The sequence below is a fragment of the Talpa europaea genome, assembly GCF_964194135.1.
Source record: "Talpa europaea genome assembly, chromosome: 4".
In the NCBI taxonomy this organism is placed as follows: domain Eukaryota; kingdom Metazoa; phylum Chordata; class Mammalia; order Eulipotyphla; family Talpidae; genus Talpa; species Talpa europaea.
The window spans coordinates 117,128,862-117,145,236 of record NC_140070.1 but is presented as its reverse complement, the minus strand read 5'-3'; the positions used below and the strand labels follow the sequence as shown (position 1 = coordinate 117,145,236).

The following is a 16,375-nucleotide window of genomic DNA, read 5'->3' as shown; positions in this document are numbered from 1 at the left end:
TAAATTACATCTTATGAGCATTTTTCAATGTTAATTATTTTAAATATTATTTAAAATAGGTATTTTGGAATAGTTGAATAATGTTCATTCACTTTGTATATTATACTTTATTAATATTCCCTTTTTATTAAACAGTGGTTTGCTTCTATTACTTTATTGTAGAAAATTCTAGTATAACCTTGTGCATACAGTTTTTTCCTTGATTATTCCCTTTGGAAAATAGGGAAAATAGACATTTTCACTCTTTTGCAAAAAAAAAAAAATGCTTCTTAAACCATTAAGAACTCCCCCTTATTAAATTATCAAAAACTTTTAAATTATAATATCCATCATTGGCAAGCATATGATGAACCTGGTCGGAAAGTGCTCTAATCTTATGAATTGGCACAAATTTTTGGAAGACACTTGGATACATGGGTCAGTAGTCATAGAATATTCTTACCCTTTCTGGAAAGACATTTGTGATATTTACAAGACCTGAAATCTTGCTGAGAATGCTAGAGACACATGACAACTATTTTGAATCTCTTCATGCAATAAAACTTCTCAAGTTTGAATACAAATTTAACAAATCCCCCTTCAAACATACTTACATCAATTATGCTCTTAATCTCTTTTATATAAATCTCTTCAGTTTCAAGTAAGTCACGTATAATGCACCTGTATCACAGCAGCAAGTGGGAAAATGAAAAAGAGAAACATAGAGGAAGGAAGGTTTTAAGAATTCATTTAGAATAATGTTCATCAACACAGTTTCCCTTCAAAGCTCACCTACTTCGATTATAATCAGTTCATTCTGCTCTATTGAACACCCCCAGCCAAGATATCACAAAAGCATACTCTGATCACACTGGCAAGGTGAGAGGACTCAAAATCCATTTTGTGCAATCAGCAAATAATCTGACCACTGGAAGGGGTACAATGTGTATGTGTGGGGAGGGTTCAGAAATACCAGGTCTAGATCCTTGGTCAGGAATACTGCCTGATGCCTACGTTATTTATGTGATTTCCTAGATTTCCTCTCCAGCTTGCTGCTCTTTCATTGCTCACATTAAGATCTTTGTCCCATGTGGATATATTTGTTGTGTAGGGGGTTAGATGGATGCCCCCTCTCTTTGGCATTAAACGTTTTAGTGTGATTGGCTCCTCAGCCAAAAGACAGCTTCAGAGAATGACGGAAGGGGAATTCAGGGTAATCGTGCTGGCCATGCTGATGAAATTAAAAAGAAAAAAAAAAAAACAGAGGATATAAAACCATAGAATAAAGATAATGAAAATATAAGGCAGCTACATTCAGAAATAATGGACTTAAGAAGCATTATAGCTGGTTTAATAAATACAACTGAGGGCTTAATAGACAAAGAGAAGCAGTGGAAAGAATCAGTAAATATTGGGGAACACAAGAATAGACCAAGATAAAGAAAAAAAATTAAAAAATTGAAAACATTATAAGAGCTCTTTGGGACAGCTTAAATAGAAATAACATCTCTATTATGGGGATTCCAGAAGGAGAAGAAAAGGAAAAAGGCATAGAAAATCTACTTAGGGCCTCCCCGGTGGCGCAGCGGTTGAGCGCTGGGTTGCGAAGCTGCCCGCGGCCTCTGCGGCGCCGGTTCGATCCCCGGCTGCTCCCCGGCCATCGGAGGAGGGTCCCACATTGCGCGCAGACCTCTCCTGACGCCCGCTGCTCCCCTCAGCAGTGTACTTCGGTCCTTCTGCCTGCTCTGCTCCCCGCTCTGGCTCTGGTGAATTCTCTCACCCTCCCGCGCTTCTGACTGTACCCAGTGCATGTATAAACAAAACAAACAAACAAACCAGCAAACAAATAAATAAAGCATGCCTCTATAAAAAAAAAAAAAAAAAGAAAATCTACTTAAAGAAATAATCACTGAAGAAGTCTCACTCTCGGAAATGAATCAGAAGTTGTTATCCAAGAAGCCCAAAGAGTTCCAAACAAAATAGCACCAATTGACATGCACCAAGACACAATAATAAAGCTGATGAGAACCAGCAATAGGGCAGAATACTAACAACATCAAGAAAAACCGGGTAACCTATAAGGGAGCATCAATCAGATAGATTTCTCACAAAAGCATTACAAGCATGAAGGGATTGGAAAGAGATTTTAAAAGTACTTAAAAAAGATTTCCAGCTCAGAAAGACTCTACCCAGCACGTAGAAGGAAGACCTTTACGGGAAAACAAAAACTAAAAGAATTTACCAACACCAAGCCACATGTGAAAGAAATCCTAAAGCAACAGAATGATGAGTAGTAAGCAAAAGCCACCTAAATTAACATGGAGGAGAAATAGGAAAGTAAAATATGGCCCATTAGAACAAGTCAGAGATCAAACCATCCAATAGGTCACACGAATAATCCATCACGTACTAACTTCAGTAGAGTCCTCAAATAAATAACATAATAACACAAAAGAACCACAGAAATGGAACCTAAATAAAGCAACAGGGAGTCCTCAAAAAAAATTTAAAAAGACACATCAAAATCAAAACCAAAAACAAACCAAATGGCAATAATTATATCTCATTAATCACCTTAAATACAAATGACTTGAATTCACCAGTCAAAAGATGCAGAGAGGCAGAATGGATTTCAAAACACCCTGACCTTCTGCTATTTACAAGAAACTCATCTTATTAACAAAAACAAGCATTGAAGTTTGGAGGATAGTTATACAAACAAATGGCACGGGGGGGGGGGGGGGGGGAATCAGCAACAGCTATATTTATATCTGATAAAATAGACTTTTGTTTAAAAAAGGTAAAAAGAGATAAAGAAGGATACTATATTATGATTAAGGGCCTAATACAAGAAAAAATTATACTTACAGATACACACACACACACACACATATATATATGTTATATAACCCATAACATACTAACTTCAATAGAACCCTCAAATAAATAGCAAATAAATAATTTGTGTATATACATGTATATGTGTATATATATATATACACAAATAAAAAATAGAAATACCATATGACCCAGCATCCTGCTCTTGGGCATATATCCACAGAACACGAAATCATTAAAAAATAAATAAATAGGGCCTCCCTGGTGGCGCAGTGGTTGAGCGCTGGGTTGCAAAGCTGCCTGCAGCCTCTGCAATGCTGGTTCGATCCCCGGCTGCTCCCCGGCCACTGAGGAGTGTCCCACATGGCGCGCAGACCTCTCCTGCCGCCCATTGCTCCCCTCAGCAGTGTACTTCGGTCCTTCTGCCCGCTCTGCTCCCCGCTCTGGTCTGGTGAATTCTCTCACACCCCCTCGCATCCTCCCTCCCCGTGCTTCTGACTGTACACAGTGCTTGTATAAATAAACAAACAAACAAATAAATAAATCTTTAAATAAATAAATAAAAACTAGTTCTCCAATATTTACAGCAGCATTATTTATAATAGTTGGGACACGGAAGCAGCCTAAATCTACTTCAATGGATGTGTGGATCAAAAAGATGTGGTAGATACATCCCATGGAGTATTACAAAACCACAAGAAAGGCTGAAATACAGCCATTTGTTACAAAATGGAGGGAAGTGAAAACCTATGCAGCAAAACAAGTCAGAATGGCTAAAACAAATATTAGACATTCATATAACAGACAATGTGACAATGTAAAACACTTTTAGAAACTACTGGACGTCAACAAACATCCTGAGGACTCTGAGATTAAGAGCGGGGAAAGGAAAGAGACAAAGGGCCTTTCCTTTGGGTGGTGGTGGAGGAAGGAAAACAAAACAAAAATAAATTTAAAAAAGTAAAATTGTAAAAAAATAAATAAAAAATTTTAAACACCTAAAGCAGTTTATACCCTGGTGGATATTTATCCAGAGGTGGGGCACTATGATTCGGATGCTCAATGGAGTTTTCAATGCAAATCAACCTGCATTACTCATTTCTACCCTATTGGGTCCTTTGTTTAACATGTAAAAGAGGCTCTTCCCCTCAGACCCCCCAGGGCATTGAGGAGGAAATGGAAACATTATGTTATTAAAGGATGTCTCTTCTCTGAAACTATATTTCAAGGTAGAAAAAAACTGCTCTGGATACCTGGTTCCTTTCTTTTCTTTTCTTTTTTTAAAGATTTACCTATTTGTGCATGTAAGAGCTGGGGTACAGGCCAGAGTTGTGGGGGGTGAGAGGATTCACCAGAGACAGGGTGGGGAGCAGAACAGGCAGACTGACCGAAATACACTGCTGAGGGGAGCAGCGGGCGAGACAGGAGAGGTCTGCTGAGCCATGTGGGTTTCTCCCTGGCCAGCAGAGACTGTGGATTGCTTCATAGCGCGGTGCTTTACCCCTTGCACCACCAGGGAGGCCCCGTACCTGGTTCCTTTCTATATGATATCTTATGTTTGTTTCAGATCATATCATAACCAAGGGGAGTGGGGAAAAAAAATTCCTTTTTTTTTTTTTAAAGTGAATGCATCCCTATTTGGTATGCAAGATCATTAAAATATAGATCCATGTTAGGATTTCTTGATAAGTTTCTCCTTTGTCCCTGCATACTAACCTATTCTCTCTTTTAATCCTTATCCCTTACCCCCTAGCATCCTCTATTTCCCAGTTCTCCAACAGAAGTGTAGCCTTTTGGGAGCTAGCCTGTTGGAAGAATATTTTTGCTTGTTAAAATGAACACAATTGACCATCAATTCTCATTTACTCCTGGTATTCTATCACGTTAAATACATGTCAGAGAGTATGAAAGTATGAAAGATTTTTGCTTTTTAATAATTAGTTTTCATGCACACCTAAAGCTTATATAATGTTATAGTGCAATGTTACATCAATAAAAATACAAATATAAACTTTTGAAAACCAGGTACCTGACTTTCAATGTGTGAAAACTAAAAATTAACTCCTTAATTTTAAAAATTGTCTTCATCAAATTCCCTTTTTGTCAAATTGAAATCTCTTTTCATTCTTCTCGTTCTAGAACATCTGACGTAACAGATATTTACCCTCTTAAATCTATCTCTTCCTTTGGTTTGGGTCTTCATCCACTGTCCACCTCATCTCTTTCATCTCTATTCCTTCTTTGCTTCATCTGCCTCCTCTTGTCTACTCTCACTGTCCCCAAAGGCCTTAGCCTAGGTTTCGAGGTTTCCTTTTTTCCTCTTCTCTCATGCTGTTGACTCTCCCACGTTTCCAAGAGTCTAGACATTTTCACCTGGACGCTGCCTCCCAGAGACCTCATTCATGCATATCAGTAGGGTGGCCATTTTTCTAGAGTCCCTAAAACACAGTAGTCATTTCAAACTTCTCCCTGCCATTATCTTTTACATTCAATCTGTCAGCAAGCCTCGCCGTATCATCTCTCAACATGCATCTTTGAGACACTGCTTCTTCTCCATTTCTGGTGCAACCAATGTAGAGCAAGCTCTCTAGTTCCACTCATCTTGCAACATGGGTGCACTCCTGTGCCGTTTCCCTCCCCTGTCCCCTCCCCCCTTAGTTAGGACAGTGTTATCATTACTATACACTTATCTTAAATTCTAATTTTCTCAAAAACTTGATTCTAATCTCTCTTCCATGAAGACTCAACAAAACCACAGTTTTGTCCTTGCTTCTCAGTGAAAATCCATTAGATTCATTTATAAAATGTTTTTTCTTTCCTTATTTTGTGAGGGTGCTAGGGATCTAGATGTATACTATGATCCCAGGTCTTAGTCACTGAATTGGTAGAGATAAGAAAAGCAACACCGCCATTGTAGGGTGATAGAGGGGTCAGGTACAGAGAAAGGGCTCTATAACTAAGCCAGGGGTGGGGCCAGTTATGAGTTGAGTGGAACAAAGTTTAAGAAGAATTTTTAAAAAAGGAAGCAAGGGAATTTAAAAAAAAAAGGAAGGAATTTTAAAAAAGGAAGCTTGGAAGAGGGAACAGAAAAGAGAGATGTAAATGTTATAGGACAGGGAGAGGGGCAGCCCAAACCCCGCAAACCTGCCTATTCTAAATGGGTTCTGCCCTCCGCCGCATCAACACAAAACATATGAGACTTTAATGGGAAGGAACTTTAATAAAACTAGGAAACAATACAGGTAAGGCAAAGAGTCTAGTTTCTAAATGAAGCACCCAAAGTTACCCGTCCCCTCGTGGGTAAAAGTCCATCCAAATGGGATTGGCCCAGAGCAAGGCCCCAAAGCCTGCCACAAGTCTAAAGCATCTTCCAGTGGGGACCCACAGAAAAGGGTCACAAACAACTGGACAAGCCCTTAAGGAAAAGAGCAAAATCAACATCAAGATAAAAGCTGCCATTGTCACCTCCCCACGGGTCTCACCCACATCTGTGTCACCCAGTCCACGACCAAAAGACAAGCGCAGTTTCTTCACGTGTATCTAGGCTCCATGCGCCTCTTCCAGGTCTCCTGGCTCCATCCTGCTTCCTTCCTCAGTCTCTTCTGCAGCTTCTCCTCTTCCTGCTCAGCTCCACCCTCCCTTGGGTGGGGCAGGGAACCTCCCCCTTTCCTGGGGACCACCCTGTTGCATAAACACTATTGGCACTTATAAATTCTTAGGTGGGATAGGATTCAGAATTTGGAGGGTTCACAAAATGCTAAAAGCAGATATAACCTTAAAAACCATCTAGTTCATCATAATTTTACAGGTTTTTTAAAAAAAGGGAGATGCAGAGCCTAAAGGGATTTGCCCAAGGTAAGTCCAATGGCTTGTCCAATGATTTTGGCAAAATGAGTGTTTTTCCCACTACATTACATTATCTCCTGTGGACTATGTTTGGGGGTGCATCTAAAACCCTGCTTGCTGATATTAAATAATAAAAGACAAATTAAAATAGAATGAGCATGGTGTTATAAAAATACCAGGTTTCAGGAAAATGGATTCTGAATTCTATTTTTACTATTAATATGCAGGGTAACCTTGAGCAAAGCACTTTCTCTCTCAGCATCTTCATTTCTTTATGTGTTGAAGGCTGAATTAGATAATCTTTTTTTTTTTTTTACTTTTACAACTTCACTTTAATGAATTAGATAATCTTAACTATCCCTCCTAGCTCTCATGGTCATTCTCTAAATATATTATCATTTCTAATACAATGTTTAATGAAGCCTTTGTATAATGTTAACTTGTCTTTCATTTTCCACAAGACAAACAGCATAGGTCATAAGATTTTCTATTCAATGATAGCCTTAATTAACTGAATAGTAAATATGTAACTGAAATGTGCAATACACAGCAAGGAGAAGGATAGAAGGAGGTTTTAGAAGATGTGGAATTAAAACTGTCTTATGTAAGAGGCAAGAACCTGGCCAGGAAGATAGGAGAATGTTTTGGGGGGGAAAATAAATATGGGGCCTTCCCGGTGGCGCAAGGGGTTAAAATGCAACCTATGAAGCTATCCGCAGCCACTGCAGCATAAGTTTGATTCCCGGCCAGCCAGGGAGCTACCTACATGGTGCAGCAGACCTCTCCTGTATCACCCACTGTTCCCCTCAGCAGTGTATTTCAGTCAGTCTGCCTGTTCTGCTCCCCACTCTGTCTCTGGTGAATTCTCTCACTCCTTGCACCTCTGGCCTGTACCCCAGTTCTTGTATGCATAAATAGGTAAATCTTTTTTTTTAAAAAATACGATCAGGGCGTGGACTCCTGTTGACATTAAGATCTTTTGGGAATCACACTGCTGGAGCAGGGCCTGGAAGGAAGCAGAGGAAAGGGGCAGCTCAGATTAAGGAGAAGGTTGTCCTACCAGCCTACAGCGTAGATGCTACACAAGAGCCCAGGGTATGGTATAGGAGACTGATTTGACCACCAGGGCAGATAACTCTTCAGCAACCCATTTCATTAAGCACAGAACAAGTCCTGAGGGTTCAGACTTAAGAAAATGTTTTCTCAGTTTTCCATTTTCTTCTATTTCTATTGGTGTTACATAATTTAGAACTATAAGTAGTAATCAGATGTAACATTAAAGGCACAGACAATAATTCTGTTGAAATCACTGACCTTTTAATCATTAGCAAAATCATTAATATAACTATCCCGGCTCCCAGAAAACTTGAAGTTGAAAGCTTCTGCTCCCTGGCCAATGTATCATTGGTTCATTTTTCACTTCAGTTTCTGTATTTTTCTCCAGTGTCAGCTGGATTCGGTCTTACTATTCTGATGTGTTTAGCATACCTCCAACTCATTTTGAAAGAGGATGGGGCATACATAAATTATTCCAAGATTCATCTGGATGTTCATTCTACAATATCACATAATAAATAATTACAAAGAAATTTCATGTCAATCAAAAGAATAATCAGTAACTACTATGAACAGTTATATGGAAACAAGTTCAACAATCTAGAGGAGATGGACAAATTCCTACAACTCTACAATCACCCAAAGCTAGATAAAGAAGAAATAGAACACCTAAACAGACCAATTACAATTAGCTAAATTGAAATGGTAATCAAAAACCTCCCCAAAAACAAAAGCCCAGGACCTGATGGATTTACAAATGAATTCTACCAAACATTCAGAGACGAATTAGTGCCTATCCTTCACAAACTCTTCCAAAAAATTGAAAAGGAAGGGAAAATACCAAACACATTCTATGAAGCCAATATTACACTAATACCAAAACCGAATAAGGACAACACAAAAAAGGAAAACTATAGGCCAATCTCCCTAATGAACACTGATGCAAAAATCCTCAATAAAATTTTAGCTATCAGAATCCAACAATGTATCCATAAGATAATTCACCACAACCAAGTTGGATTCATTCCAGGGACACAAGGATGGTTTAACATCCGAAAATCAATCAACGTTATCCAACACATCAACAAAAAGAAATATAAAAACCATATGATAATATCAATAGATGCTGAGAAAGCTTTCGACAAAGTGCAACACCCATTCATGATAAAAGCCCTTGAAATTCTTGGGATACAAGGAACGTACCTCAACATCATAAAGGCCATCCATGACAAGCCAACAGCCAGTATCATTCTCAATGGTGAAAAGCTGAAAGCAATTCCATTAAGATCTGGAACAAGACAAGGATGTCCACTCTCACCACTGCTTTTCAATATAATACTGAAAGTCCTAGCCAGAGCAATAAGACAAGAGAAAGACATCCAAGGAATCCAAATAGGAAAAGAAGAAGTCAAACTATCACTATTTGCAGATGATATGATAATATACATAGAGAACCCCAAAATCTCCACAGAAAAACTAATTCAACTCATCAATCAATTCAGTAAAGTGGCAGGATACAAAATCAACACGCAAAAGTCAGTAGCCTTCCTATACACAAACAACAAATCTGAAGAAGAAGAAATCAAAAAAACCATCCCTTTTATTATCGAAACAAAAAAAAATCAAATATTTGGGAATAAATCTAACAAAAGAGGTAAAGGACCTATACAAAGAAAACTATAAAACACTGTTAAAAGAAATAGAAGAAGACACAAAGAAATGGAAAGACATCCCCTGCTCATGGATTGGAAGAATAAACATTATTAAAATGGCCATCCTACCAAAAGCAATATACAGATTCAATGCTATTCCAATCAAAATTTCAATGTCATTCTTCAAAGAAATAAAACAATTATTGATGAAATTCATATGGAATCACAAAAAATCCCGAATAGCCAAAGCTCTACTGAAAAAAAAAGGAAGGAAATGGAGGCATCACACTCCCAGACTTCAAACTATACTACAAAACCATAATCATCAAAACTGCATGGTATTGGAACAAGAACAGACATACAGACCAATGGAATCGAATAGAAAATCCAGAAATAAACCCACAGATTTATGGCCAACTAATCTTTGACAAAGGAGCAAAGACTATGCATTGGAGCAAAGAAAGTTTGTTCAATAAATGGTGCTGGGAAAACTGGGTCGCTACATGCAAAAGAATGAAGCTTGACCACTACCTCACACCATACACAAAAATCAACTCAAAATGGATTAAAGAACTAGACATAAGACCTGAAACCATAAAATACATAGAAGGAAATATAGGTGAAACACTACGGGATTTGCACATCAAAGACATCTTTACAGACACATCACCCAAAGCAGTGATAGTGAAGGCAAAGATAAACAGCTGGGACTACATCAAATTAAAGAGCTTCTGCACAGCAAAAGAGACAATAACAAAAACAAAGAGAAACCCCACCGACTGGGAGAACATTTTTGCACCCAACACTAATGATAAAGGACTGATCACAAAAATCTGCAAAGAGCTGATGAGACTCAGCAACAACAAAGAAAATAATCCAGTCAAAAAATGGGCAGAAGAGCTAAAAAGAAACTTCTCTGAAGAGGAAATGCAAATGGCCAACAGACATATGAAAAATTGTTCAACATCACTTGTAATCAGGGAAATGCAAATCAAAACTACCATGAGATACCATCTCACACCAGTGAGAATGGCACATATTAAAAATCTAGCAACAACAAATGTTGGCGAGGGTATGGAGAAAAAGGAACTCTTCTGCACTGTTGGTGGGAGTGCAAACTGGTCCAACCACTATGGAGAGCTGTGTGGAGATTTCTGGACCTACTAAACATAGAGCTTCCATATGATCCAGCAATTCCACTCCTAGGTATTTACCCAAAGGACACAGAAACATCAATTCCAAAGAGCACCTGCACCCCTATGTTTATAGCAGCACTGTTTACAATAGCTAAGCTTTGGAAACAACCCAAATGCCCAAAAATAGATGACTGGATCAAGAAGATGTGGTACATATATACCATGGAATATTACTCAGCATTCAAAAAAGATAAACACATGCAATTTGCAGCAACATGGATGTTGCTGGAAGGGATCATGCTCAGCAAAATAAGCCAAAAAGAAAAAGAAAAATACCGGATGGTCTCACTCATAGCAGGAATCTAGAAAACTTAAATAAGGGACCAGGAAAATGAATAACTGTAAGAAAGTGAAAATCAAAATCAACAAAAAACTATGAACCAGAGACACTTTTTAGGGGGTGGGGGGCGGGAGGGAGGGGAAGGATTGGGGTCAGAATGGGGTGTTTGCAATTGTATGGGGGAATATAAAAATAGAATTTATTATTTAAAAAAAAAACCCATAAAAATGTTTTTCTCCCCCCCCCCAAAAAAAAGAAATTTCATGTCTACTACACTTTTTAAAAAATAACGATTGATTATAAACATATCCCATTCAAACTAAATCAAGCTAACAAACCTGTATTTGTGTGATATTTTAGGGATTATAAATTTGTTGAATTGTGGTAAAATGCCCATAACATAAAGTTGACTGTTTAAACCATTTTTAGTGTACAGTTCAGTAACATTAAGTATATCTGGTGTAACCATCACCACAACTTTTCTATGACCCCAAACTGTAACTCTATACCCTTTAAATACCAACTCCACATTTCTCCCTTGCCCCAGTCCTCAGTAACCTCTATTCACTTTCTGTCTGTGCATTTCCTCTACTTGGTGCCTCACATAAGTGGGATCATACATTTGTCCTTTTGTAACTGACTTAAGTCACCTCATGTAAGATTCACCCACACTTAGCATGTGTTGGGACATCTCATCTCACTGTTAGCCTACACCACCTTTTGCTTTTTCAGTCATCTGTTGGTGTATACTGGGGTTGATTCCACCTTTCAGCTATTGTGAATAACCCAATATTCAATTCTTTGGGGGATGTACCCAAAAGTAGAATTACTGGAACACAAAGTAATTCTATTTTTAACTTTTGAAGGAACCACCAAACTGTCTTACTGTACCATTTTATATTTCCACCAGCAATGCATCAGGGTTCTAATTTTCCACATCTACATCAACACTTACTATCTTCCATTTCCTTTTTTATATAACTGTCAACCCAATGCATGTGCATAAAAGTTTTTTATTTATTTTTTTTTTTTTAAATATTTATTTATTTATTTATACAAGCACTGGGTACAGTCAGAAGCGCAGGACGGTGAGAGAATTCACCAGAGCCAGAGCAGGGAGCAGAGCAGGCAGAAGGACCGAATTACACTGCAGAGGGGAGCAGCGGGCAGCAGGAGAGGTCTGCGCTCCATGTGGGACCCTCCTCTGGTGGCTGGGGAGAAGCCAGGGATCGAACCAGTGCTGCAGAGGCTGCAGGCAGCTTCACAACCCAGAGCTCAACCGCTGCGCCACCTGGGAGGCCCCATAAAAGTTTTTTAAATGTGTTTTTATCTTCCTTACTCCATTTGACACCTGACAGATGTTCAGCCTTCTCTCCTTGTTCAGCCTTCTCTCCATGCCTTTGAAGGCTTCTTGTTCAGCCTTCTCTCCATGCCTTTGAAGTTGGTAAATTCTCAATAAATGTTTATTGAATATACAAATGATAGATTTCAGGAATTGATACCAATTCCTTGAGCAATAATAGGTACTAATTGTTATTCTCATTTCACAGAAGAGGAAATTGGGGCTCATAGCAGTGAATGACTTGATTGAAGTCAAAGTGATGGCTAGGTGCTACCAGCAAGAGTACAGTCTGGTCCTTCCAGCCCTAAAACCGGTGACAAGCAAAGTCATGTGCCAAAAGTGAATGTCAGTCCAACAAAATAGTACCCAATATTCTGACTCTTCAAAATAGTTCTGTAAGTAACAGGGCCTGCTGTAAGTAAGTAACAGTAAAAACGCTGTTTCTGCCTTGTATTTAAGGAATTTGGCTCAAATCTGAGAGCCATGGTACATAGACTCATCTGCACCCCACATGTAAAAAGACATCATGTATGAACTTTCTGGTTCACAGAGGACATCCTGGAATACTGCTGATAGGAAAGCCATTATTTCTTTGATTCATGGGATAAGGGACTATCCCATGGTACTAATACCAACAAGAGTATCCAAGGAACTCAATAATCTTCATTAACAAAAAGAAATTGTGAAAAGTTAATCAGCTTCCACCTCATACAAACAAAAAGAAATCTATTGTCAAATGGAAATTTCCAAAGATTAAAAATGTACAAAATAGTCAAAAGATAAGAAAATTGGGAAGGACACATTGCTTTCTCTGCTTTGTTTTTGTAGACCCATTAGTATCTTTACCTACCCAGCAAATAGGCTATTACTCAATTAATCCTTTTACTCCCAAGAGGGTTTATTTGTTTATTGTCCTGTGTCTGCAGGTTAAAGAGGTGTTAATATTGGACTTTAAGATCTTGGACTAACCAAGACCGAGCCATTAAACTGTATTGTTTCAGAGCACATGATTTATCAAGAACTTTACAATGGACTTCTCAGAAGCTCTGTTATAAGAAAAATCTCAGTATAGCAAAATGAAGTCTAACTCTTAACCAATGGGCTGTTTATTTTAAATAATATTCACTGTAAGTCCCAAGGTAAATCCAGCCTTTTAGAATTGTTTTGAGTGGGATTTGAACCACACGTCTTCCATAAAGCAGGCAATGAGCACTTAGTAGTTAGCAAGTATTTTAAAAAGGAAAATAGAGAGTAACATTGGAGCTGTTCCTTAAATTTCATGACAACAAAATTTAACTGTAAAATTTCAAACTCAAATGATTTGCATTTGGGCCAGGCAAAGAGTCCCTGTATCATAGACAATACTATTTTCTGAACATCTCCACACTGTCTCATTTTCTTCTTTTCCTCTGTACCACCCACCAAGGGTCCAAATTGTTTTTGTTTACTTTATATTACTGTGGTAGGTCTGGTGCCAATTGTCTTTGAAAATAAAAGCCTTGGGCCTCCCTGGTGGTGCAAGGGGTTGAGCACCACACTATGAGGCAGTCCGCAGCCTCTGCAGCACAAGTTCGATACCCAGCCGGCCAGGGAGCAACCCACATGGCTCAGCAGACCTCTCCTGTCTCGCCCACTGCTCCCCTCAGCAGTGTGTTTCAGTCAGTCTGCCTGTTCTGTTCCCCACTCTGTCTCCAGTGAATCCTTTCACCCCCCGCATCTCTGGCCTGTACCCCAGCTCATATATGCATAAATAAATAAATCTTTAAAAAAATAAAATAAAATAAAAGTGTTCATCAGATAGCAATACATTGTCCCTACAAAAATGTTACTCATTCACTCAGTTTGGCGCTTCCCTTCTGAGGAAAAGAAAAGAGGTGGGGTTAGAAGCAGCAACCTAGGAACCTGTACAGAACCCCGCAAAACCCTGGGGGTGTGCAATGTGTGTCTGCTGGTGGGGAGGGGAGAAGAAATGCTGAGAGGGCCATTGTCAGAGAGGAGTAGCAGGTCATTGTTCTGGGGCTGTCAAAGCACTTGCCACCTGAAGGGAAAACCTGTGCTAGCCTCACTCCCACCTCCTCCCACAGGTGAAGCCCAGCCCACCCCTTCCATTGCATAACTCCTCAGGACCAAGGAGGGTGTCTGAAAGCAGGGCCTGCCACTCCAAGATTGTTGCTGTCCCTGTGGGACCCCTGATGAGGGTTAGCTAAGCACACAAGAGACACCCTTATGGGCTGATGTGGGAGGAGATGCCCCTGCCCTGTGCAGAGGAGGGGAGGATGGGGCAACACTGGGTTCTTAGAATGGCCTGCAGGTGAGTGCCTCTCTGTACCGTCAGTTCCCTTCATCTTCCATTTCTGGGTGTACCTAGGATGGCTTCATCGAACTGCCAAGGTCCTGGAACTGAGGGAGGATGCGGAGGGTGCCAAACCACAGGAGCAGAAGCAAGAGTCTCAGGAAAGGAGCTAGTGTGTCTCCGGTGTCAGCTTTTGGGTCTTGATGGCATCAAGGGAGTAGTACACTGGGGCCATTGTACAGAGGAGGAGGCTTCTTGGAAGGAAAGTTTGAACATCTGATGACTGTGCAAAGCATTCAACAAAACTCAATTCAACCAGCACACTCAGCCACACTCATTCTGTGTGAGGCATTGTAGGTGCTTCTTCAAGGAAACTGGAGAGAATGGGATGTGGTCTCCACTCTTAACAGGTCTGAGGACCCTTGTAAGTGTAAGCAAAACAAATCCACACTTTATACGGTGACAAAATGCCAGTGTTGTTACTGGCATGTAATACCCTGGGCTGGTGCACTGGGAAGGAGGATTCTGGTTTTTTAGGGTATTCATGTCGTCCACAGGCATATTCCATTTATTGTATTTAGATATTCAGCTTTAGGTATGCTAAGCTTAAGATTGGGGTGTCTTTAAGTGAAGACACCCCAGTCTAGAGCTCAGAATCTAGACTAGAAATATAAATCAGGGATTAACATCAATAGGAGAGATCACCAAGGGGCAAGGGTGGTGAGAAATAACACCCAGAAGGGTGTGGGTGAGAAATGGCAGGTAGTAGAGGAGGCAGTGGCCAAGAAGTTGGGTGATGCTATATTGTCAGAAAATGTATTTCCAGAGACGTGAGGCACAGAGGCCTTTTTATCATGAGGATGTTTGATATAGTGAGACCTCCTTTGTCTGTTCCCCAAGGGATAGGAGCTTTCTGTAGCCACAGTGGGCATGAGGACAGTGGCTGTCCACCAACTCATAAGGATGGCCCAGTGGCAACTCAGCACTTCACACTGATTGCCACCTATTATGTCCTCACTGCACCCTTCCACAGGAATTACGGTGGACAGACACAGAGAGAAGTCGGGTAACTTGCCCAGATTCCATTGCAACAGGACGCCAGGTCAGGACCCCACCCTATCCCTCCAGCAGCCCAGCTTTGCAAGAACTACAAGAAGGCTCACAGTGTCAGAATCACAGCCTGTGGTGTGTCTGAATCAGAGAACAGGATCTGTACAGGGTCTGTGAGGGAATCTACCTACCAGAACCCAGGGTGAGCCAATGAGCTGAACAAGTCAAGCCTGGCACTTGATATGCTTCAGTGTGTTGGGTCTCAAGCCATTCAGTTAACAAATTTGTTTCTTTTTTGATTTCAGTAACACTGCCTTTCCTTTGGGTCTCTTTTGCTCCCCCCATTTTCCACCATTTGCTCCCACCATTTTAGGCTTCTAAAACACAATTTACATTACAAGCCCAACTGCCCTGCTGTCTGGTCCTCTCTCCTCTATCTGCTTCTCCCTCTGGTTCCTCTCAGCCTTCTCTCTTCTCTCCTAAATCTAACATGCAAATTTTAGCTCCTCTTGTTTTTCAAGTCTCCCATCTTGAAGTTCCTTTTCTTTCCCCAGTATCTTCCAAAGTTCTCTCGTCCTCTGTTGAACTGATCCTGATGATGAGATTCAAAGTAAGGTATACATTTCATCATCATGGTGTTTATTCATGATACTTTGGACATACTCCCCTTTTCTGTGATGGTCAAATCAGCGTCGCTGCTATCATCTAATTGTATTTCCAGCTAATTAAAAAATTTCCATGTACTGGGCCTCCCCTGGTGGCACAGAGGTTGAGCGCTGGGTTGCGAAGCTGCCCGCAGCCTCTGCGGTGCTGGTTCAATCCCCGGCTGCTCCCCGGCCACCA

At 40.1% G+C, this 16,375-nt stretch overlaps 1 protein-coding gene across 1 annotated transcript in view; it reads right to left on the bottom strand.

Annotated features, from left to right (window-relative positions):
- MCF2L2 (MCF.2 cell line derived transforming sequence-like 2) overlaps positions 1-16,375 on the bottom strand; it is a gene marked incomplete at both ends in the record, with an annotated part of 189,158 nt that overhangs the window by 37,831 nt on the left and 134,952 nt on the right. The window contains one exon of the mRNA XM_084232714.1: positions 594-660. Within this exon, the coding sequence (XP_084088840.1) occupies positions 594-660 (67 nt within the window). The remainder of the gene's footprint in view (positions 1-593; positions 661-16,375) is intronic.